This window comes from Stegastes partitus, unplaced genomic scaffold, assembly GCF_000690725.1.
Source record: "Stegastes partitus isolate 25-593 unplaced genomic scaffold, Stegastes_partitus-1.0.2 Scaffold656, whole genome shotgun sequence".
In the NCBI taxonomy this organism is placed as follows: Eukaryota; Metazoa; Chordata; class Actinopteri; family Pomacentridae; genus Stegastes; species Stegastes partitus.
The window spans coordinates 245,178-269,576 of NW_007578387.1; the positions used below are offsets into that span (position 1 = coordinate 245,178).

Consider the following 24,399-nt stretch of genomic DNA (forward strand, 5'->3'; position numbering starts at 1 on the left):
GGAAAAGGCTTTTTATCCCAAAGGAAAAATGTGGACTCATGAATACAGAACATGATGCACGTGAAAAATAAAACTTCTCTTAGTCAATGCATGATTCATGAATCTTTCGTCCGTCAGCACATTGAATTTGAAGTCTCGGCTCTAAGTTTAGAAGATGTCCGTGAAGATTCTCAGTCGTCCAGGTCATGGTTATTCTCGTGGATTAATCCCAGCAACTGGACTTGCTTGAGTTCCTTGACCAGTTTGACCAGGTAAGTTTAGAAGGTTTACATCAACTGAAAAAGAACCGTGAGGGAGATACAGTCCCTTTAACACATACAGCCCAAAGCTTAGGAGTTCAAAAGCCAATGGATGAGCACACATGGAGGCAAACAAAATCATTATTATTGCTTCAAGTTTTGATCCACAGACATCACCGGACGCCCTCTATCATCCCCGGTGATGATCTCCCAGACCGTCACTGCAGCTACCTTCAGCTCTTCTTGCAGTCGAGTCTCCGGCTTCAGTGGGACGCAGCTCAATCTACCTGAGATCAAGTTGTTGATCTGGCTTATTGGGGATATTCCTCCTCTGTATCCTGGAAGGCTCTGTGATGGACATATATTCAGGATGTTTGTCCTGTGATAAGATATTTCAGTCTTTTATGTTATCTTCTCTACTGGCTCCTTTTTACTCCTCATATTAACAAACAGCACTATAAACTGGCAACTCACATCCTTCTAATTTGTGCAGGACATGTTATATTGGCTCCATCTGTGTTGCAGTTCTTTAAGAATTGGCATCAACCGATTCAAACAGTACTTCAATGTCCAATGTTTTATTTCAGACTAAATGTCCTGACCTTCACAGATACCTCGTGGAGTCTGGCATAGAAACTAGCTTCACACTTGAGAGTCAGTCCATTCATGCACGTTTTCCTGTGTTCTGTGCTTGAAATGGTAACATGTGAGAGCTGAAACGGTGTGATGCAAGGAGAAACAGGCAGATGGAAAATGGTCAGAGGGCGTCCAAGAAAAGAAAGAGCGATACGATGAGTACCTGGCGAGGTCCGGATGCTGAGGTTGCGTGTAAACTCATCTTTGAGCGCGCTGAGAACTGCGGTCATGTCTTCCTTCACTTCTTCCAGACTGATGATGTCTTCCACCAGAGCTGAATTAATATTCACCTTAGCTGACTGGCCCTTTGCCTTGGCTTGGAAAGAAGGAAAGTATTGAGGGAAGAGTTGAGGCTCATATCTAAGACAAATAACATATAATCAACAAACTCATGCTGGCTCCGATAGAGCCGTACAGACTGTCCACATGTGGACTACGGTGTCCGTGATGTCCTCACTGACCTTTTGATTTCTTGGTGGCATAGAGCCTGATGCATGCGGCGGGGTGATGGTGGGCGATGCTGGGGCACAGAGGCGCTCTAACGTTGGAGGCGACCGCGAGGTGAGTCCTGACATGTCGTACCAGCGACTGACACAGAAAAGGTCGCAGATGATTCAAAGCCATAACTGTCAAAAAGCAGAAAGGGAAAAGTCCAGAGTGTAATTTAAAAATGTTCCAAGTACATAAATATAACGCAGCAGAGTTTGGAAGGAAAATGTCTGATTACATTTCATAGTCACAAATCATACAGAAACCAATCGCTGGTAATATTTGTCAAAGTGAGGTAATAGCTCATATCAGCCAGCAGGAGGTAGGCCGACATCTTCTTCTCATTTACAGCAACATCATCTCTCTTCTTCTCTCCAACTATCCCATGATAATTTGTGACAAATATATACAACAAAAGGGAAAAAAAACAACCAACCTTTTGTACGCTATATTTTCATTGCAGCTTTACTGGACATATCTGTTCCCAGTCTGTATTTTTGACCATATAAATTACATTCATATACATACAGTAACTGGAAAAATTCAGCTTAAATATGAAGGTTCTTGCTTTTGTTAAGCAGTCATCTTTCAGAGTATCTTCCCTTTTAAATGCTTTAAAACACTTGATGTTAACAAACATTTCACATAAGACCAGACACGGACGTAACTTTCACCTAAATAAGTACATTTCAAGCATCAAACTCTACATTTCGTGTATTCAGGCACATTTTTACACATTAATTTGTGCCTTTTCTGCATCAACTTAAGGTGGAAATGTCTTTATTTGTGTAATGGAAAACATGAAAATTCAGGCTCCAGGTGACAATTCAAAATATAACAGAATATATGTAAATTTAATGATGTTTTTCACAATAGATTCAGTGCTTGTATGAGATCACAATGGGGCTAAATATAACAATAATATTGTCAGCATATCACTTGCTGACTATTTGCTACTTTTTTGGTCAATAAAATGTCGACTAAACTCTCAGGAAGTTACCTAAAAGTATTGAGTTTACCATCATGTAAGGCAAATTAAAGCAGTAAATCATAGAAAGTTCAGCATGTTTGCCTGAAAAATGGCTCATCAATAAATCAGACTCATAGCTTATTATTTCTTTTGTTAATCCACTAATCCAACAATAGTTTAGTTTGGATCAAAGACTGTGCCTTTAGCCAGAATTTCTCTGACTATACAAAGTACAGAAAGAGGAAAGTGTAGTTGTGAATCCAATCAGTGCTGCTGGGGAGCTTCATGCAATCAGGCCACATCACATGCACTCTCACAGTCCCAAACGTGCTCCGTCTCTTCTTCTTCTTATCCTCACAAATCTATGGGACACAACTAACTCTGCACTCAGCACATGCACGGTTGTTTGGGCATTCCTGAAGGGGAACCTCCCGTTCAAAAAAAACACAACAGCATGAGACCAGCCTCCACCTTTCTATGGACGAGTCACACCCCAGCACGCAGACTGCTTGTTGACCCTCAGTGTACACACACCAGAGCAGACACAGTGAGACATTTAAGCCTGCAGACACAAACACACACTGAAGCCCGTCTTTCACAGTCAGTGGCTGTGAACGGCTTGCGGTGCGCTGAAGCCCAGCTGACACCCTCCATTGTCTGCTGTGTATTTATGACGGATACCTGTGCGGGGATACAGTTCTGAGTTTTTCTAAAAACGTCTTACATTTTTGCTACGAAGTTGGATCTTCAGCATGAAGGCAACAAAATACAAAAACCAAATCCAGCCAACTACGATCTAAAAAGCTTTTTCTCTGCTCATACAAGAGGACTCAATGAAACTTCCACTAATGTAATGAGTTTTGACTCAGATACGCCTATCTCGTAAAGTTTGAAAAGAAATGTGAGAACTCAAGGCTGAAGGTAAAGCTGGAAATGAAAAACAGCATTGTGAACATTTTAAGCTACTATAAGCTGACAAAAGTTCCCTAGATGTATCAGAAAGCTTGACAGCTTCGTATTTCTAGCTGAAATGTTATTCCAGAAAACACTTTTCAACAATAGTCATAGACCTAGATACTCTGGGAGAAACTAAATGTTTAATTAGCCGGTAGAAATGTCACTTCATCTCTTCATTTTACTTACATGTGATCGTATTTTCATTTTTTTTTGGTAGAAAACTGCCAAATTGAAAGCTTCGAGTCAAAAACTACATCACAATAGGCAGATAACAAATAACATGAGATCCTCACTTCAATAAAACCACAAAATCCCAAACACAGCACTGTCCTCAGTGTCCTCAACTGTATCTACAGTCACACCACTAATCCTTGGGGCCTTTCCAGATATCAACCAGAATCCAAACATATTCCAGTGGCAATATTTAGGCTACACGGTTGGACCACCTCCTCCGATCCCAACCCCATAACAGGCATCCAAGGCTGGCAGGTTTCCTGACAAGCTGATATGATTTGCCACAGTGTGGCACAGCAGCTAGGCAGAGATGTGGGACGCTGACAGATCTCTTTAGAGGGGAAGCCAAGCAGAAAAAGTGTAGCACAGGTGTTCAGTGGGATACTGTATTCTCATATCCTGTAGATTTCACACACACAGCGGCAGCTGCAGACACACCTCTGTTTCTTCCAGCAGCAGCAGCAGCCAGCTGCTGAGCCCACATGCTCGTTCTGCTCTGACAATAACACTGCAGAGGATCTGATAATGTTCTGCTCCTCAAACACACTGTTCACACTGGGGGTGAAACTAATGATTTTGTTTATCAATCAACCACTCTTTTTTTTGTTTGTCTAATAGATTAATTGTGTAGTTTATACAGTCCCAGAAAAGGTGACAATTGATTATCTCAACCCCCTCTGGAGCCCAATGGGACATCCTCAGGTTGATTTTTTCTGCAGTTACCAATCCAAAACACAATTATCATCATAACACAATATCCATCTAACAAAAAGTAAAATATTTTCATATTTTAAAAAATTGTACCAGCAAATGTTTAACATTTTTGAATCAACAAATGATCAATTTGCTTCATGTGATTAATTCAATCTGTCAATGAAATAGTCATCAGTTAGCAGGACGCTGCATATATGGTCATCTGGCTGGACTGATTGGACCCCAGTGCGTTCCTAATCAGTCAAATCAAATATATGGGATGAATGAATCAGAAATATCACCTAAAACTAAGAATGACAGTTGAGTTGTACTCAAAAAACAGTATATGGCCCACTGTGAGAAATATCCTATAGGGAATTAACCCTTTATTATTCCTTACTGAACAGATGCTTTGGTAGATGTCAGTGTCCTGGTTATATTTGTTATCTTTATTGGTGTCCAAGGCGATGACCTCAAATGTATTATGAATAGCTCTGGATCTAAATTTTTTTTTGTCTTTTTTGTTTTTACAAAAGTAAAAATGCTAATAAAAAAAATAGCTCTCTGTATTTATTTGTCATTCTAACCATACTTTAAAGCCTTCAAAAAATAATATAATATGGCTGATCAAAAACATTAGGGTATTATTTCACTGCTTGTAAAAGTCTGATCTGTTTATTACAGGCCAAATGTTTTTATATGACGATTTTTTTACAGGAGGATATCTGCAGTAGTGACATTACTGTGGTTTGGATGCTTCTCACACAGAACCAAACCTCTCTCATCATTAAAGAAACAAGAGGCCAAGTAACAATAAAAACACATATTGTTGTTTTATTATTAGTTGGTGTAGTTAGATCCCTTATCATTAGAATAGAGTTTTTTTGTCGGCAACACACAGTAGATTTGCTCTGATTAGGTATGTAACTTAACACACCAGCTTGTCTATCTCTTCTCCTGAACAAGTGAAATGGCCAGTCCCTCGAATTAATCTTAAATTAAATTCCTGAAAAAAGCATTTCCAAGACACCCTGACAGCTGATTACAGATGTGAAAATCACATAAATGAGACTAATTCTGTGGAAAATGGGCTCGACACAGAGAAAAATTGGAATGATTTTACTTTGCTCTGAAATAATTTGACAAACATGTAATTATCAGTTTAAAAACTAAAAACTGCTAGACTAGGCTGAGACCCCAATGTACTAAGATCACAAGCACGTCTCTGGAAGTGATAGCTATATTTTAAAATGTCTACCTGGACAAGCTGCTAAGAAGAACTAGTCCTTTGGTGGGCACGAAGCTGGACTCCCTCGACATAGCAGGAGAAAGATGAACCCCTGACTGTCTATTGTGTACAACACTCATCTCCCTAAACCAGGCAGGTGTTCATGCTCCTCAGACAGACTCAGAAATCCGTTTGTCCTCCTGGCTATTCCTCTCTACAACACCTCACAACAATGGCAGGGGCATTCACATCCACAGACAGAACATTTACAATACAATCATAATAATCACAACATTATCTCTCAACCAAAACACATATGCTGTATTGAGCCCTTGTCATCAATTTGTTATACTTTTCTTATCTTAAATACAGATCTTCTTATCTAAGCTATTGGATGCTTGAATTTCCCCCTGTGGATCAATAAAGTATCTATCTATCTATCTATCTATCTATCTATCTATCTATCTATCTATCTATCTATCTATCCGTAGCAGTTGAGATATATACTGTAATATTATGAAAACAGAAACACGTGGAGACTAAGCGGTGAAGCTGCAGCAGTGTGAAGGTCGGTGTGATGGGGGCGTTTGTGCCACATTTCTTCGCCTCTTTCTCACGCTGGAAGCGAAATAAACCAAAACCACGTAAGTTGTTCAATACAAAACTACACTAAACTCGAGCTGACATTCACCCAAACGCGGCCCTCAACTTTAAATAAAGCCAAACTGCGTACTTACTTCAAGTTAAAGCCTTTACAGTAGCATGTTAGCAGCAGGACCAAGCACCAGAGAGAAGACACATTTGACATCCATGTCATCATCAGTACGCGCCTGCGTTGCGTCACCACAGGGTGAGCGTTTTAATCTGTGTGCGGGTTACACCGAAAGAGCGGTGCTGCTGACGGAAGTGTTGGCAAAAAGTACGCGGGAGATGCCAAACAATAAACCGAGCGCTTCCACCGGACTCCGCATACAGTCAAACCAGCTACAGCATCATCCTGCGCCTTTGTTGTCAGACGGTAGCAAGGCGACTGTTTACCCTTCGAGCTAGCTAACCTGATCAGTTAAACGGGGGGAATATCAGTGTATGAAATGATTAGGATTACGTTTTGACGTAACTGAATCATCCCAAAAGTGGATGTAATTAAGTCGAAGACGTCGCCATCGAAGAGGAAGTTTGACAACACCGAGGTAAACGGAGACTGTCTAAGCTAGCTGAGCTAACTGCTACAAACGTCTGTAAGGGACTGATTCAGTTTTAGAAAAAAAAAATAATTAACTGACACTCTTACTACCTGAATTTTAGGATGGGTTTTACGTAACCTGGTCTGTCTTAACTAGATTACCATGACAACGTATTAATAATATTCAGTCAATCAATTCGCGAAGCTAAAGTTAGCTAGGAGCAGGTTAGCGTATCCTTGTAGTGAACCTACAGTTCTTTAAAAAAAAATAATGTTTTAAAGGAAACAAGCGTTTACATGACACCTCAAATCATTAAATGATTCCGTTAAAATGTATTACTAAAGATATTATACACCTATCCTGTAAATAATGATTTAAAAAAACGAAGAAAAACATGTTGACAGCAGTGTCCTGTCACCTTCTCAACTCTCCTTTTATACTGTGGCTTTAGTTTACGATTATTTCCATTGACGATTAATCTGTTGAGTCTGGTTTGTAAAATGGTGTAAATTTCAACCAGTGCTTCCAAAAGCTAAGGTGACAAATGTCCTGTTTGGTCCACAACCCAAAGACACTTAGTTTACTATCATAAAGGAGTAAAGAAACCAAACATTATTCAACTTAGAGAAAATACAATCAGAGAATTTGGGGATTTTGTTTCGTGAGAAATTACTTGATTGATTTATTGATTGTCCAGAAAGTTGACAGTCACTTTAAGAGCTGACAAGTAATCGATTTGTTCTTCCATCTCTACTTCATACATATATTTAATGTCATATAGCCATCACATTTAATGTTTCAGATGTAAATAACACAATGAGTAAAGTGAGCAAATAATGTGTCTTACTAAATTAACTTACAAATTAATTTACAGAAATGCCCTAGATCAGTGTAGATATTGCCTAACCTTGTTATTATATGATTAAGTAATTTATTTTTGTGTCACAGTTCATGTTGAAATGGTAAAAGACTGAACCTGTTCTCAGCACTTCCTTTTCATAAAGGTCTTGTTAAGAGATCCAATGTTGGTCTGATAGCTGAATGTCTGTATGTGATTGATCTGTTCTCTCCATCTCCCAGAAGCTTTCTGACAAATCGTAGTTTATCAGTACGTTTCTCTGTAGCACGATGTGCCATACTATTACCAACTTGTCTGAGTTGTGTGCTGGTGTTTGCCTTCCCTATTGACTGTTGAGTGTTAATAAGGTTCCTGTCATTGGGCTCAAAACTATACCAGCACCTCCACAATGACACAAATGCAAACTGTTAACTTACCTCTGCCTTTTTTTCCCTAATCTGTCTTTAATTCCCACTTCTCTCAGAGTACACATGTCGTCTGCAGCGGAGACGGTGGAAAATGCCTCTATTATTTCAGAGAGCATGGCCCATGATGGAAACCGTCTGTGGATAGGCAACATCGACCCCAAAATCACAGAGTGAGTAAATCCGCTGCTGGTTTCACGCAGGTCCACGTTTTCTTTCACCTCATGGTATTGGTCAAAAAAGTCATCATAATCTGTTTTTTATATTTTTATATAAGTACGACACAGATTATATCGAGGCAGAAACTAACAACGACAAACTACAATTACTGTGTTCTTCATCTAGTCAACACATTTAAGTCATGAAAAGTTACTGGAAATAAAAACAAATCTCCGTTTCACTACAAAACTACAAATCCCAAGTTTCAAACATGTGAACCAGCTGAAATGAAGAACAACATTTGCTGTTCATTTTAGCAGCCGCACATGTTTGATTTGGGACTGCTGTAATTTAGTCCATGTTATGAACCTCGGCCATTAGTTTTTAACTTGCCTGGCTCTGCATCATAGAGAGGCAACGTATTGTATGTGTGCATATATGATTGATTAACCGTGTGCGTAGCGTGTGTGTGTGTGTCGGGGTGTGAGACAGAGCAGACGGGCCTGGGTGTGTGAACGAGAGGCAGTGAGGCGAGGAGACCTGCTCTGCTAAGGAGCAGCCATCATTCCTCACTCACCTGCCCTGTTTACTCTCTCACTGTCAACCTGGACCTGAGTGTGTGTGTGTCTTTGTGTGTGTGTGTGTGTGTGTGTGTGTGTGTAAGCATGTTTAAATACACAGCTGATGTTTAGGTGGCAGCTGGCAGAGGTGCAGGCTTCAACACACTGAGGAGTCTGTGTACATTATCAGCCTACACAACGTCGCACGTACAAGCAAACATCTTTCCGTTGTTGCGTTTGTGTGCAGGGATGTGTGTTGTTGAATGTCCGTGACACATGTTGTGATGGAGAGGAGGTAGTTTTTCGGGGTGAGGGGCGTGTTTGTGTGCCTGTGGGGGCTGCTGGAGAATGTACGGTCCGCAGCTCTGGTGGGCGTCTAGACAGGCGTTTCCTTCCCCTCTGCCTGCTCTGCTCTACTTCTCCTTAAATAGCCCACTACTTCGCAGTATGGAGGGAAAACAAGAGAAATGCCCGTGGCCCCTGTTGCTGATTGGGAAGATTAATTAGCTCCAAGGATAGCACATGCGGTCCTGCCTCTGTTTGTCCTGCTGAGCCAAGTTCAGTGCAGAGGAGGAATGTGGAGCTGAGATGCAAGGTGCTGTTTACATGAGGCCAAATTATGAATCACCACACTTTGTAATTTTTTAATTGAATAGTGAGGAAAAGACATATTTTAGCTAATTACATAAATACAACCTTATACTGCGAGATTTTATCCGAGTCATTAAATCCAGGCTAGAATTTGGCTAATACGTTTTTATGTGTAATTAATCATCCAGATATCAACAGATGGCGTCTAAATAAAAAGGCAAATTCTTAAACCATTGTGCGTGATATCACTATGCATCTTTTGCTTTTTGTTTGTCATTTTATACCATATGATCTCTACTGATTTACATTTATCAGAGATGTCCTTTTTTGCTCAAATCCTACAAAGAAAAAAATCCATTTGTCTGTTTTTATACGACAAATGTTTGCTTGCTTGATGCTTTTTGTGTCAAGAGGCTGCACAGCTGGTAAAATATCGGTGGTAAAAGGACACGCCATCTCTTCACAATAAGTTAAATTACATGTAAAAAGCTTAAAATGGGGGGATGGAGTCTATCCCAGCTGACTCAGGGTGAAGGCAGGTTCACCTGGACAGGTAACCAGTCTATCACAGGGCTACACTTAGAGACAGACAACCAAGCACACTCACATTCACACCTACGGACAATTTAGAATCACCAATCAACCTCAACATGTATTTGGACTGTGTGGGAGGAAGCCGGAGAACCCAGAGAGAACCCACGCTGCACGGGGAGAACATGGAGACTCCGCGCAGAAAAATGTGAACCGGCGAACTTCTAGCTTCGAGGCAACAGTGCTAACCACTGAGTCACCTTGTAGCCCGTAATCACATATGAGACACAAAATTGCTGAAAGTAAAATAGCTGGGTTTTTTTTAGGACTAGTATTGTTGTTACTGCTTCATTATTGTCTGTTAGCTTAGCAAATAGCAATGGCTTCTGTCTCTCTTTCGTCTTCTGCAATGCCAGTTATCTCAAAATGGCATTTAATAGGCTCAATTAATCAATTCTTTACTAATTTAAATATATAGCAGAAGTAAAAGGCCATGTTTTATATACTAGCAGCAATAACATCGCTGTATGCAGCCCGAGTATTTTGGACATCCAGTTCTGCTCTGGCTGGTCGTGGGAGATGTTAGATTAATATGTGATGATGTAAGAAGGCAGCACTTTAATTTTAATATGTTCTCTGTCAGACAAATTAATTGTGTAGTTATGATCGATTGCTAAGTTCCTCGCTGGAAGAGAGGGCTCATATCTTAGGGCTTAGACTTAGAGAGTGTGTTCCAAGCATGGGATGTTTCAACATGAACTCGCTCTTCATTCTGAGCAACTATATTATGGGAAAACTATAATTTTCTCGCTGCCGCTCTTTTAAATGCTCAGCAAAGATGTTATCTTTGCTGTCAAAGGACCAGAAATCATTGACACGCTCTTTTACTCTTCACCATTGAGACGCGCTCCTCAGAGCAGATGAACATCCCGTTTAGTATCCACGAAGAGTTTTTCATCTTTTCCTCGCCCTGCTCACAAAGCCGAGTCATAGCAGGTGTAACCAGAGCTGTCAGCACTTATTCATGTTTTTGTACTTTTCCCTACTTAATAGTGATCCATCACCTTCATCCCTTTTGTTCCCTCTCTGGTCCTCGTGTTTCATGTAAACTAGTGTACCTGGAAGCTGTCTTGAGTTTTATTAAAGAACTAAACTTGGATGAAAACCATCGCAAGTCCTGGATTTTTAGGAAAATGTGATGAAACTGCACACGCTGTAGCTGCACTGCCAGAAAGTCAAAACCAAGCCCCACCTCTTCGCTAGGTTTTTTTTTTTTTTTTTTTCTCCTTCTGACCTGCTGGACCGAACCTCTGGTCTTATCTTTTTCTGGACACCACTCACATCCCTCCCCCCCTCTTTCCCTTCCTTCCTCTTCTGCTGCTTCCTAGGCTCTTGTATCTTTCTTACCTGGCTCCTCACCTCCTCTCCTCTTTTGGCTCATCCTCCCCTTCCTACACCTTTCACCTTACCGTCAACATCCCTCCCCCCCCCTCCTCCTCTCTGAACTTTACTCCCCCTCTGCCCACCTTTCCCTCCCTTTCCTCCCTTTCCTCCCCCCCTCTCCTCCTCTTCCTCCGGTGGTTTTTACAGCCCCCAGGAGGAGCGGTCCATTGTGGTTCAGCTCGCCAGCATCCAGAAATGTTCTTAGAGTGTCTGGCATCGAATCTGTCTCAAAAATACATTCAAATAAACATGCAGTATATCCTGTATCCATGTGACTACAGAGCAGCATCGAAAGATTCTATTTAATGCATCACAAATTTCAGAGTTAGCTGAAAATGTTTGTTTTCTAATTGGTGATTTTTAAAGTTCAACGGTGCACAATGCAGTTAGGAAATCTATATGTGCACAAGAAAAGTGGTGCGATAAACTCAATTTCAGCAAAAGCTTTTCCGTGTAAGTCCGCCTCGTGCAGGATGAGCCACCATCACACTCGCAGGGGTGTTGTCTGGGAAAAGCAGAAATTCTCGTAGGCCTAAAGCCCTCCAGGGAGTCGTAGAAGGGTGGAAGGCATTAGCACAACCTGCAGCTTAAACCCACACTTCATCCTCAGCATCCCGCGCCGGCTCCCATTCACACACACATGAATGCACGTTTTCACATTCACGTCATGCGGTCATTTTCGAACCACTGCGGGATTAAAAATAACAGGCGCCTAAACAATAAAAGGCAGAAGCATTGATTCCTATTGAGCAGCTGTACCTGGGGTCACTGCGAGGCCTGCTCTGTCACACAAGCTCATGATACAGAAACAAAAACACAGGAAGATGCTTGTTGATGTTTCTTGTTCGTGCATTTTCAGTTTTGTTTTTGTTCTTCGTGGTTCAGTAGGGCTTTTTTTTTTCATTGCAGACAGTTTGACGTATGACAATTAGGGATGTTATTGATTTTCTCTTCATCAACCGTTATAATTTAACCAATTCAAAATATATTAACCGATTACATTACAGTAAGCTGTTTTTTGTTGCTGCTGTAGCTGTTGAGCTGTACCACCTAACTGTAGTTAAACTAGTAAAGGGCCACCATGAGAAAGTTCCCTGTGACATTTAATGCCTGCTGCCCAGCGCTCTACTTGTGTAGGTAAGCTAAGGTGCTCTAGCGTCACTGTGGATTAGTGGCTGACAGTTTATGCCAATGAAGATGTCATATAACATACGAGGTGTGTCAGAAAAGTTCCAGGACTGGTGTCACAAAAGATAGATTTCAAACCCAAACTAGGAGTTTTCCCCTTCAGACGATCAACCAGCATGTCTACAAACAGATCCTGCGGCGTTTGCTTGGTTCAGAGAAGAGGTGAGAGTTGTGGCGGGACGAGTCCTGGCAGCCCCACCATGACAACGCGCCTGCTCACAACGCCCTGAGCATCCCACAGTTCCTGGCTGAGAAGAACATCTCCGTGCTGGAGCAAGCTCCCTACTCACCCCACCTGGCTCTGGGATTGTTTCCTCTTCCCCAAGCTCACGGGGGTCATCAAGGGGACCCGCTTAGAAGACGTGGACGACATCAAGATGGCTGTGACGACGGAGCTGCAGAGGATCCTGGAAGAATCCCTCCAGGAGTGCATGGTGGCGTGAAGAGAAGGCTGGGGAAGTGGGTTAGACTCCAGGGGGATTACTTTGAAGGGGAAAACTGGTAGTTTGAGTTTGAAATCTATCTTTTGTGACACCAGTCCTGGAACTTTTCTGACACACCTCGTATGTCATGGAGGAAGGTGACTACATACTATAGATATTTTACGGCTTTAGTTTGTTTCCAATCTTACCTCCTGTCTGCTCTCTGTGAACACAACCTGCAGTTCAGCCCAGTTTAGCTAAAGAGTCGCTGAGTACCAAAGGCTGCACGGTTGAACCAGGAAGCACAGAATTTGTTTTCTATAGAATATGGTTAGAAAAATCAAATGACTTTTGGCAATTTTTTAAATGAGACATGTAGGATGAGGGGGTTTTGTTAAAATATTGCAGTTTTAAGCTAAGATTTGTTTAAGTTAACTGACAGATCGGCATGTCACAGACGAGCAGTTCAAATCGGAAAGTTGAAAATCTGATGATTCTTTCTCTTCCTGCAGGTTTTCTTTTCTCTGATAAATGAGTGTGGCTTTTTTCTTTAAAGATAACATGGATTTTAAAACTCGGTAGTTGGCTTTAGGGTTGCGAGGGTTAATATTTGAATATCAGACAAGACAAACAACTTGAGCTTCTGTCTTGGGAAGTTGTTATTGACATTTTTTGATGTTTTCTTTTTAATGAAATTGGAAAGCACCTGCCGCCCTGCCTGTGTTCATTCACTGGATATTTACGCAGTACAGCAGCACATATAGTCTTTAAGGGATCCTGAACTCATTGTGCTTTTCTGTTCTGTCAGAAGATTTTTTTTTTTCCCATGACCGCTACAAACACACACACACACTGCATAGCTCTTCCATGACCACATATCTATGCTCCTGTGTAGTCCAACAGTCCCCGGCAGCTCCACGCAGTCGGTGGAGGTTGTTTGTGCAGAACTCTGTGCTCAAGGGGGATTTGAGGCTTCCTCTGTTTTATTCCCTCATTGTCCTGCTACTGTATCCTCAGCATTGTCTCAATAAGAGATTTACTGTCACTGGGCTGCCACACCAGCTGGCCTGCTGCTAAAAAGGTGTCAGAGAGAGAAAGCTGTCATTCTCATTAGCAAGACTTGACAGATTCACAGACCGTACGGTGGCAAATACTGTGTGGAGCTGATCCTGGTGACTGGTTCACATGTGACTGTATCTCCACGCTGACCTACAAGCATACATGTTGTTGATCTTCATGGAAAAATATGAAAAATGTAGGTCAGATACTGGAGCTTTTTACCAAATATAGAAGCGACCCTATTGTGATCCACTTCTCCCTCTCACTGCCCATTTTAAGTAACATTGACCTTTTTAAAAAGCTTTACATACGTTCAATTTACTTACATCTTTTATGTTTTCTCTCTACCTTCACTCCTCTACAGGTACCACCTGGTGAAGTTGTTGGAGAAGTTTGGCAAAGTGAAACAGTTTGACTTCTTGTTTCATAAGTCTGGACCTTTGGAGGGACAACCACGAGGCTACTGCTTCGTCAACTTCAGCACCAGAGAGGTACATGCAGAATGTTTAGATTGTTTTCATGGGATTTTCAGTGATTCTACAAGGTTGTTTTTTTGGGGTTTTTTTTTACAGTATGTGGTTTTCTGTGCTCAGATTTATAAAATGAGAGGCTTTGATTTTGTTTTGTCATTAATAAAACTCTACAATCTTCAATATGTGGCACTACAGTTCATATGGATCAATACAAGAGTTGAGTTTTAGCTTTGTATTTTCCTCCACTATTACCATCTGATACAAGGTTTGATCAAAAGGTTCAGAGACTGAGTCTAAAAACCAAAACAGCAAATCTGACTGAAATTGGCCGCGGTCAACATTTGGAGGGTTCATGGAGTCGTCATGTGAACCACAGTGTGCAATGCCAAAGTTCTGAACTGTTTCCAAAAGGGCAACCCGTCAACTTATTATTTTTTTAGAGGGCGGGAAAGAAGAAGAAGTTGCAGAGACCCAAATCTGCCAAGTAGGGGAGCAGCAATTGTGTTGAACTTCCATCCATCCATTATCTATACACAGTTTAATCCTCACTAGGGTCATGGGGGGCTGGAGTCTATCCCAGCTGACTCAGGGTGAAGGCAGAGGACACCCTGGACAGGTCACCAGTCTATCACAGGGCTACACTTAGAGACAGACAACCAAGCACACTCACATTCACACCTGCGGACAATTTAGAATCACCAGTTATTTTGGACTGTGTGGGAGGAAGCTGGAGAGCCCAGAGAGAGCCCACGCTGCACGGGGAGAACATGGAGACTCCACGCAGAAAGATCCTGGGTGTCCTCACTGGGACGCGAACCGGCGACCTTCTTGCTGCGAGGCATTGATGCCAACCGCTGTTTCACCTTGTAGCCCACCTTTACAGTTCAGCTCTGGAAAACAAATTCACAAAGCAAACCCCAGTGAATGTTAAATGAAACAGTGAGCCTGCTCCTGGTCGTGCTGCTGAAATAATGCACCTCCTTCACACACTGCAGGTTCTTATTCTGAAGGTTGCTGTTTGGTCTCTGGGTTGAGCCATAGACCCAACTCCTATCACTCGTCATGACTGAGCTAAAGGTTGGGTTGATCTGATACACAATTTGATGTTTGCACTCTGCACAACTTTGAGGTCCTTGCTGAAATTGTAAATGTGCACCTGCATGTGGTGAGAGTGGGATTTCCAGGGAGTGTTTGAAACTTGGCAGGAGCACTGGGAACACTGTGTCACTGCACCAGAACACTGCTTTTAAGGGGATCGCTTCCAGATTTATATCATTGTTTTGCTTTGTATAGGCTCAGTTTCTGAACTTTTTGATTTCACCTTGTGCTTATTTTATCAACAGAACTTTCTTCATTGAGTGTAATAACGCTCCCCAGATTCAAAGAGACAGTCAGGACCTCACTGCGTGTCTCACTGAAGAGGACCGTATTTCTAAAAAAAGTACTTGAAAGGAATGTGCACAGGTTCAGCAGGCAGTATTTGTTTTGGAGTGTGCCTGGGGATCATGATAAGCATCTAGCTTCACAGCTAGTGTCTATCAGTGGGATATGAAGCCCTCCCAAAAGGATTATACAGAGGAAGTGTGTGTTTATCTTACACACTCACACACACACTTACATGTAGACACACTTGGATAAAGAACTTCATTAATATAATTTAACACCAAAACCACTTAGACATTTGATTAGACAAAACTACTTTTTCTCACGCTGCCTCTCAAACACACAGCTGAGACACACACACACACACACTCAAACACCTCAGTTGTGGCCTTCAGCAAACAGAGTGGCACATCATCAACATCTATTATTGTTTCTGCCGTTTCTCTGTTGTGAGGACTAATGATTTAATGACTCGGGTGCAATCATCAAGGCTGATTTTTAATCATAATTGTAAAGAACCTGTTCTTCTGTCTTTCCCTCTTTTCCTCTTCCTCGTTTCTCTCTCTGTTTGTCTGCAGGAGGCAGAAAGGGCGATTCAGTGTTTAAATGGGAAGCTAGCTTTGTCCAAGAAGCTGGTCGTGCGCTGGGCGCACGCACAGGTGAGGGTAAGTGTCAAGGTCAACCCCCAGATACAATACAGAACTTGTTATGCATGCGTGACGGGCCGAGGTATGTTCCATTTAATTATAGCACTGATTGTGGCTGCAGTTTCTGGAAGACGGATAAAAAAATAACTAATAAATCCTACGAGGAAGGACGTTTATGATTGCATAGTTTGCGTCTAAGTTGTGATAAAAGATCTTAATCATGTGTTTTTATCAGTTTTCATTTTGATATTACTACTGCAGTGTCCAGTTTACAGAGAGCACAGGGATCCCAGCACAACCTATGCCTGTCTCTTAACAATAGACAGCCTACTGGCGAAGGGTGAAGGGAAATCCTGTATAGAGACGAATCACGCCCTGCACACACATACACACAAACACATGGTAGAGGGAGGTCAAGGTCACTGCTGCCGCCTCTGAGACAACACGCTGTGAGATAAATCTGCTCACAGATTCACTGTAACTGGGCTCAATTCACCTTTAACTAAAAATAGTAGCTGTCTTTATCGATGCTGTTAGAATAAAACATTTTTAAATGATTATATCCAGAATGTTCCATTAATATGAATCTGCCTGCGTCTTTGGCTGACTCAGCTGCAAAACAAAAGTCGTCTCAACCACTTGACTGGAAAGTGTCTTGTCAACATCTTCTAAATGATGCTTCCCTCATACTTGCCACTGGACTCAGTTCACGTGTCCTTTGAATTGAGTTTTTTTTTTTTGATCACAAATGAAAAAACTACAAATAAAGCTGCCTTTTTTGCTCACTATCATCTGCATTTGATAAACTTTTACTAGGAAGAAATTCTTGCTAATAAAAGTTTGTCAGTTTTTGTATTTAATGTTTTTAATACTGGGTTCAGGGTTGGAAGGTTTTCTATAAGGAACTGATTCCCGTGTCTTCGTCACTCTGCCTGTCTCATAAATGCATAAATGTCAGTTCCACTCAGAAAATAGCATCTTCTATGCGTTAACTTAAGTCGTCTTAAATAGGGCTCAAAGATTTGAAGGAAGTATCTAGTTTTCTCTTGGATTTTTCTGACAGATATCGCGATTTGTTTTGCGATACTGAAGTCAAGCTTCAGTTCAGTGTTTACTGTGATAGTTTTAAAACATGATGGTTCCCTACCACATGAGATACCATGAAAAATCACACTAGGAGGATGGCATTAATGTAAAACCACTGGCATGACATTTTACACTCTTGATCAGACAGGCAGTTATATATTCTGAAACCCTTACTGTAGAAGATGAAACCCTTTCACAAAGATCAAGACCACCCATCACCTGAAACACTTCTCCTAGGAGCTGCTGTGTCCTTTAACCAGTTTCTAAGGCATGCCTGGTTCATGCTTGTAAACTTTGGCAATTTCTTGGGTTCCGCTGGTCACGTTTCTTTTTACTAGGTGTGAGCTGTCCGTAGTGATAGTAAAAGTGTGCATTTGTAAACCTGCATTACATCATCTGCACCACTATTTGACCCGAAAGTGCAGCAAAATAAGTCATAATTTTTGCAGGAATATTCTCACTATTCTCTGTTTTTGATTTATGTGCTATAAAGCACACACCTTACCCCACTGTAGGGGGGTAGCAGACACTCAAACAGAGGCAGCTTGGCTCACTTTGCTGCTGGTAATGTTGCTGTGTTCACAAATGCAGCGAGAGTCTTCTTCCTGAAGCAGGCATCATTTAAAGCTGCAGACACTGAAACAGCCCATTTAGTTCAAAACTAAAACCAGGAGTTACACAGTCACAGTGAACTAATCTGTGTTTGCAGTATTTTGAGCTGAAGAATTGAAAAACGCATTCTGGGGACACATGAGACTTTAAATAGTTTTGCTGAAAAGGGGCACAATTCTAAATGTTATGTTAATATTATTTATATTCAACTGAAGCTGCACTGCACGCCTCTCCACCCCCGTAGAACTGGGCTGGGCTCAGTTCCAGTTCCCCCTCCCAATCCCAGTGAAGATGGCACACCGCGATCCAGTGTTCGGTGCAGTACAACGCTTTATGTTGAAGTGCCGTCTCGATGCTCCCGATGTCGGAGATAATTCAAGCAGGCTGGTCTGCGAACCTTCTCCTGGCACCAGTGTTTTTTTGACAATGCAGTCTCTGTTACACAAGTTAAGATTTGAGCAATCTTCCACCGGCGGAGCCAGCTCAGGTCTAATTGTCTTCACTGAGTCCGACCCAGAAGTGACGTTCTGGGATGAGTGAGTCAGAAACAGGCAGTGTCAAAGTTGTTGTCAGATTTTCAGGCGTACATCTTGACTTTATTACATTGCTTTTAAAAAAGAGGAAATACTCTACTCATTTATTAGAATATTCTATAAAGTCTTTTGTTTAAAAAAAAAAGCAGATTTATATTTGTGTTATTCATCATTAAACTTATTGGATAATTACACATTTATACCGCTGACACTTCTCAAGTATAACAATGAAGTCTTGCTGAAAGACGATTGTAACACAGAGGTTGAACCATACCACCAGAACCATTGAGCTCTCCCATTATGTAGCCTGTGGATTGTTTACGGATTCATTATGGACTTAATGGCTCTATGTAGATCCATATGCATTCCAACCACATGCCTGAAGGAATAGGTGGAAGGGAAGGGTCCTGGCTGGTGCACTGGTCATTGTTTTAAACTTATTCTTAGCTATACGTGTTCTTTATTTCACGGGACAGTATGTAAGAATGTGTGTGTGTGTGTGCTTTTGTGCATTCATGTAACTTCATGTAACTTAATTTGATTCGCTTCCAATTCCACCACCTGCGACTTTGCCAGATGATGTCTAACTATTGTGTTCCTGCAAGAAGCTGCAGCGAGCGCTGGGGGATTATCACGCCTGTTATGTGACCGTTGCTCTGTGTTTTGTTTTTTTTCTCTCTCTCTCTCTCTCTCTACAGGTTTCTGTGTTGGCTGGTGGGGATGTTTGGAAGGTGGTTTTGAAAGGAATGAGTGCAGACGTTGGTTGTTGTTCGTCAGCTGGTCCCACTTTATCCTCCCTCATCCCCTTAGGGTGTGATTATGAGCTGGACACAGAGTCCCGCTTGGTTACTGTCTGTTTGACCAGACACAAACAAGATCAATACTGCAGTTTAACAAAGTTCATATTTCTGGAGGAGAGCTGGAGTTGATTCTCCAGAGAGCTGCTGTCAGTATTTATTAGGAGGTTTTTTTTTCTACAAGTCTGCCTGACATGAATCCTTCTTGTTCTTATTGTTTTGCTCTTTTTCTTTCTCTCCTTGTTATGTGGTCTTGTTCAAAACTTAGCCCGGAAATGTGTCTCAGGTGGAGGAAATAAAGTTAGCGTTGCACTTTTAGTTATTATCAGAAACATAAATTTCAATCTTATTTAGTCACCAGAGCACTCGTGTCTGATGTAGGAGCAGATGTGAGCTGCATCACACTCTGCGTTGCATCTGGATGCGAGTTGCTGTGTCTGAACACGACAGATTGTACCTTCAGTCCGCCCCACTGACTGTCTGCTTCTTTTTATCTTGTGTATTTTGTGACCATCCATGTGTCTCTGTTGTTTCTCGCTGTTATTTTACTCCTTTTGTTTGTCTCTCTCCATCTGTCTGTGTATCGTTTCCATCACTGTTTGTGTGGGTACTTTTTTTTTTTTTTTTTGGCCACCTATATTGTTTACAGAGGTTTGAAGGTTTCCGTAATGACAAGACGATGCCTCCGAGCCTGGAACCATCGTGCAGCGGTGCAGGAGAGGAAGGAACCATAACAACCAACCACCTCAGGTTGGCATCACACAAACACAGTATCCTACCTACTGTTTGTAGTTGCATCTCTTTTTTTTTTCATTCCTTCTGGAGTAAGTCCACGCTTGAGATAGCTGAATCTGAACATTCTCATGGATTAATCATGGCAATTGTTTGAGTTCCTTGAAGACGTTTCACCTCTCATCCAAGAGGCTCCATCAGTTCTGACTGACTAGTTGGGAGTTCCAGATACTTCTATCCTTCAGGAGCCATTTACACCTGAGTTGCAATTTCAGTTGGGGGTTTGTTGCTCCTCTCCCCGCCACAATGGGGTTTGTTTGTATCTGGAACTCCCAACTAGTCAGTCAGAACTGATGAAGGATGAAACGTCTTCAAGGAACTCAAGCAAGTCCAGTTGCTACGATTAATCTACCAGAATAACCATGACCTGGATGACTGAGAATCTTCACAGACATAAATCTGAACATGCTCTTTCCTATATAAGTTACCTACATCCACACTAAACCATTTTCATTTCAAAATGCACATCTTCTGCTACTTTAACGCCTAACGTCCACACGACGACCCCTAAAACGGAGATCTTTGGAAACTCAGAGTTCAGTCTGGACGAGCAGAAACTGAGACTTTGGGAAACGACGCCGCCCATGTTTGCCCTCTGACTGATCAGGATTGTCGTTGTTCCCTGATTTTGTCACGCTGCTATCAAATGAATGTTTCCCGGAAGAAAACAAAGACATCGGCCTTGACTACCAGTAATTAATTTAGCACGGATAACAAATTACAGGCGTCGCTGTTCTTACTTTTCGTCATTGCTGCTCTTCCTCTGTCGTATTTTCTACAACTTAACAACCTGCTTCACGTTTACAGTGTGTGTGAAAGGTCATGAGGCAGGTGTTTTCAGGTGTGTTACTGAGACTATTTGTGAAACACAACTTGTCTTGACGGAAATCACTTTTGGATGAAAACTCCACGTTGAATTGTGGATGTGCCTCTTGATAGCAGCCTCCAAATACATAAATTTAGCTGTGAAGTTACATCTAATTCTCCCTTGTTGTCAGTACAACAAACACAGACTTGTTAAGGTGTCACTGTGCTTTAATTGTGTAGCTATAAACAACAATTCCTGTAACTTTCTGAAACCAACAGGCCCCGGCTGCTTATTACATCCATAAACACGTCTAAATTCAGTCTAACTCGGATGGCACCTACACAAACATGTTTTTTTTTTTAACTGAAACCTTAATTCACCCAGGTAGCACAAACACCTTCACACACACTCTCCAGTGTTAGCAGAGAGCTGGTGGGCTTTCTGCTTTCACCACAAACCGCAGTTCAAGCTGAGTTCATCTGAGTACAAACTGGACCAACACTTCAAAACCATCTGGGTCCAAGTGTTGAAGTTCTGTCAAAGCAGATTCCAAGATATTCTGCTGTTGCGGCTACGTTTGCAGCATTTCTACGTGCACCAGTTTTAAGTCGGTTGTGTGTTGCGCTCATGTTGTCAGTGTTTGTGCAGCGAGCTACGAGCTTCTTCTTGCACACTTTGATTCTAGTGTAAACTTCAGAAATCACTCTCCCCACACGGCACAAGAGAGGAAATCTACACTACAACACGCTTTCTCTCTGCTGTTTTTTCTTTTTTTTTTTTTTTTAGATACTCATCACACACTCTCACACATTCCCTCTTCTTCTCACAAGCACCGTCATTTTTTTTTACATCTCATCTCTCTTGCTCCTCCACATTCAGTTCCCCCATTCAAACTTTTCCTCTGTTTTTCGAGCAGCACAACTAGTGATCAGTTTTTTTTTTTTTATTTGTCAGCCTCCTCTTTTTTTCCCCCCATCTTTAAGCCAAAACCTGTCCATCACTCAGTTTGTTCTCCACCCTCAGTACCAGCCCTGGTATTTCCCCCCACCCTCTCCATCAAAGCCTCTCCACTAACATCTCTCTTCCGTCTCTCTCTCTCTCTCTCCAGTACGAGTGCTAAGATCCGCGCCATCGAGGCCAAGCTCCAGATGATGGAGGAGAATCCAGACGACGACTACTCGGGCCCGTCGGCCTACGTTTACAACAAGCCGCCAGAGAGGAAACGCTGGGAGCCCTACTCTAAATCACACCACAATAACCAGAGCAGGCCCTTCCGCAAGTTTAGGAGATGACCCATCCTCCCACTTACTCTGGAGATCCCCCCCTCTCTTCCCCTTCCCCTCCCCCAGTATCTGCACCTCCTCAGCCCCCCACCTCCACACAAACAGGCTCCACACTATACAGACTGCACACATCCTATGTGGGAGAGTTTTGATCCAGGTGAGCGACACCCTGTGACTGTTTGGGAGTGACCACGGCGATCATGGACAAATACCCAAAGTATTGTTTTTTTGTTTTTGTTATTTCAGGTATGATCAGTTATTCTCCAGTCAGATATGTGACCCTGTCTGGCTGGTTGGGCCCCTGGACGATGTGTTTTGTCACTTTTGCAGAGATTTAACAGGTGATCCACAGATAAAGAGAAATGTTATTGTCAAGGAGTGTAAATGCTGTTTTTCACATCATGTTATTTAAGAAAAGAGTTTTTTCTTCTTTTTTTTATTTTTGAGGGGAGGGGGCTCACTTTTCGGTTTGGCTTTATTTAAGACATGTAATTAATTGGTTTGTATTAATGAACAATAAGCCACAAGCCGCTCAGCGACACTTACTGTGAGTTGCAGTATTTTTTTTGTGTGTTCCTTGTTTTTTTTCTCCTCCTCCCCCTCTAATGATTTGCTGATTTTTCTCGGATCCAGTTTTTATATGACTCTTTTTACTGACTTTTGTGTAGCGTGTAGATTTTTTGGTATTTCCCTGGTCACAGTCTTATTATTTTAATTTTTCAATTAAAGCTAAATAACCACATCTCCAAAGTGTTTTTTTTTTTCTAACGACATGGACGTTGCCATTAAAATAAAGGATTCAGTTTTGGGGAATTTTAGTCAACTCACTGTCATTATAATTAATTTAATTAAACCCTGTTTGTTTTCTAAAAACAAATAAAAGTTAGCTAAAGCTGATCCTTCATCATCCTACACCAGATCAATAGAATCTTTTTTTTAAAAACCTGTAAACAGAAACCTTCTAGAACATCATACATCTGATATGATCATTTGGGGTTTTGGAGCATTTTGAGGCTCAGCTTTCCTTTTTTTTTCCTCCCAGATTTGATGAATATTAAATATTTTATTATTTTTGTGCAATCTACCAAAAGTCCCTGTAAATAGTTGTGATATTTTTTAGGCCTTTTTGTATACGGGTTCAATGTGGAAGCGCTCTGTTCTGAAGCTGTAACTCATTTCCATGTGCTGTCATAACGGAGCGCAGAGCTTCTCATGTGATCCGAGTTGTTCTTTCCTGCAGGTGTGAAGCTATAAAAAAAAAAACCCAAAAGACGAAGCCTGTTGGCCACACTGTAGTCTGAATGTGTTGTTGTGAGCTCACCGAGAACATTTAACTGAGAAGGAGATCAGCAGACTTACGATGGAAGAGCACAACGTGGTGCGCACCGATGAACCAAATCCTACCTCTTGACATTTATCGAATCAGTTTGTTGTTGTAAAATCATCACCATCATCCACCCGGTTGCAGATCATTTCTGATGTCCATTAGAGCAGATTAATGATTTCTTTTTCAGTGTCTGTATTTATCTGTTTTCAATAAAAGGCCTGTTCGTTCAAATATAATGCTAATTAATTCCCCTTTCTCTGCATGAGAGGAGATATGATTTAATTGAACTTCTGATGGGACGGCTCCTGAGCTATAGATTTACAGATAATTGTGGAATCCATTGCGGATAGTTTGGTGATTGACACGTCGATCTGAACCACTGTGGGCTCGAACATATCCTGTAATTATCAGGCTTCCCTTTTGTTAAAAGACTCCGTGAGTTTCTCCTTTGGTTTCATCTGCAGCAGCTCCTTGTGCGTAAATTACGCGCGTTTTTGTGTGTGTTCGGGATTACGGGCATATTTAAAAATACTAAAACACTCATAAAATAAATTTTAAAACAAACGATAGATTAAAATACAGCCCTAGTAAATTATATATTTGATTTTATTTTCTTCTCTGCTAATTTTATACAATAATTATGCGTTTGACCTTCATTTTACGCGTTAAATATAAGCATTTTCTGATAGTTTTAAAATGTTAACTTCTAAGGAGGCTACAGCTGAAGCCTTAAATCTTAATATTAGTGCTCATTAAACCTACATAAAATTAAAAGTGGTCAATTTAATTAAGTTTTCTCCTGTGGAAGTTGT

The 24,399-nt window shown here is 41.4% G+C and overlaps 2 protein-coding genes across 6 annotated transcripts in view; one reads left to right on the forward strand and one right to left on the reverse strand.

Annotated features, from left to right (window-relative positions):
- Positions 1-6,268, reverse strand: part of mrrf (mitochondrial ribosome recycling factor) — a 46,991-nt gene extending 40,723 nt beyond the window's left edge. For both annotated transcript variants that reach the window (XM_008290128.1, XM_008290127.1), the window contains exons 1-3: positions 6,184-6,268; positions 1,337-1,501; positions 1,039-1,191 (exon numbers count right to left, since the gene is read on the reverse strand). In XM_008290128.1, coding sequence (XP_008288350.1) covers positions 1,039-1,191; positions 1,337-1,499 — 316 coding nt within the window. In that variant the 5' untranslated portion in view covers positions 1,500-1,501; positions 6,184-6,268. The remainder of the gene's footprint in view (positions 1-1,038; positions 1,192-1,336; positions 1,502-6,183) is intronic.
- A 182-nt stretch (positions 6,269-6,450) lies between these two features.
- rbm18 (RNA binding motif protein 18) lies at positions 6,451-23,820 on the forward strand. Of its 4 annotated transcripts, XR_520495.1 has the most exons (7): positions 6,451-6,636; positions 7,953-8,066; positions 14,211-14,337; positions 16,281-16,367; positions 20,027-20,127; positions 22,086-22,417; positions 22,507-23,820. XR_520495.1 is itself a non-coding variant. In XM_008290134.1 (6 exons), the coding sequence occupies exons 2-6, from the start codon at positions 7,960-7,962 to the stop codon at positions 22,267-22,269; spliced, it is 606 nt and encodes a 201-aa protein (XP_008288356.1). In that variant the 5' UTR covers positions 6,451-6,636; positions 7,953-7,959; the 3' UTR covers positions 22,270-23,820. The 4 variants fall into 4 exon arrangements, 3 of the variants coding, with proteins under 3 accessions (XP_008288356.1, XP_008288357.1, XP_008288358.1); XM_008290134.1 differs by having other exon boundaries at positions 22,086-23,820; XM_008290135.1 differs by having other exon boundaries at positions 16,281-16,361; positions 22,086-23,820.
- The last annotated feature ends 579 nt before the right edge of the window (positions 23,821-24,399 follow it).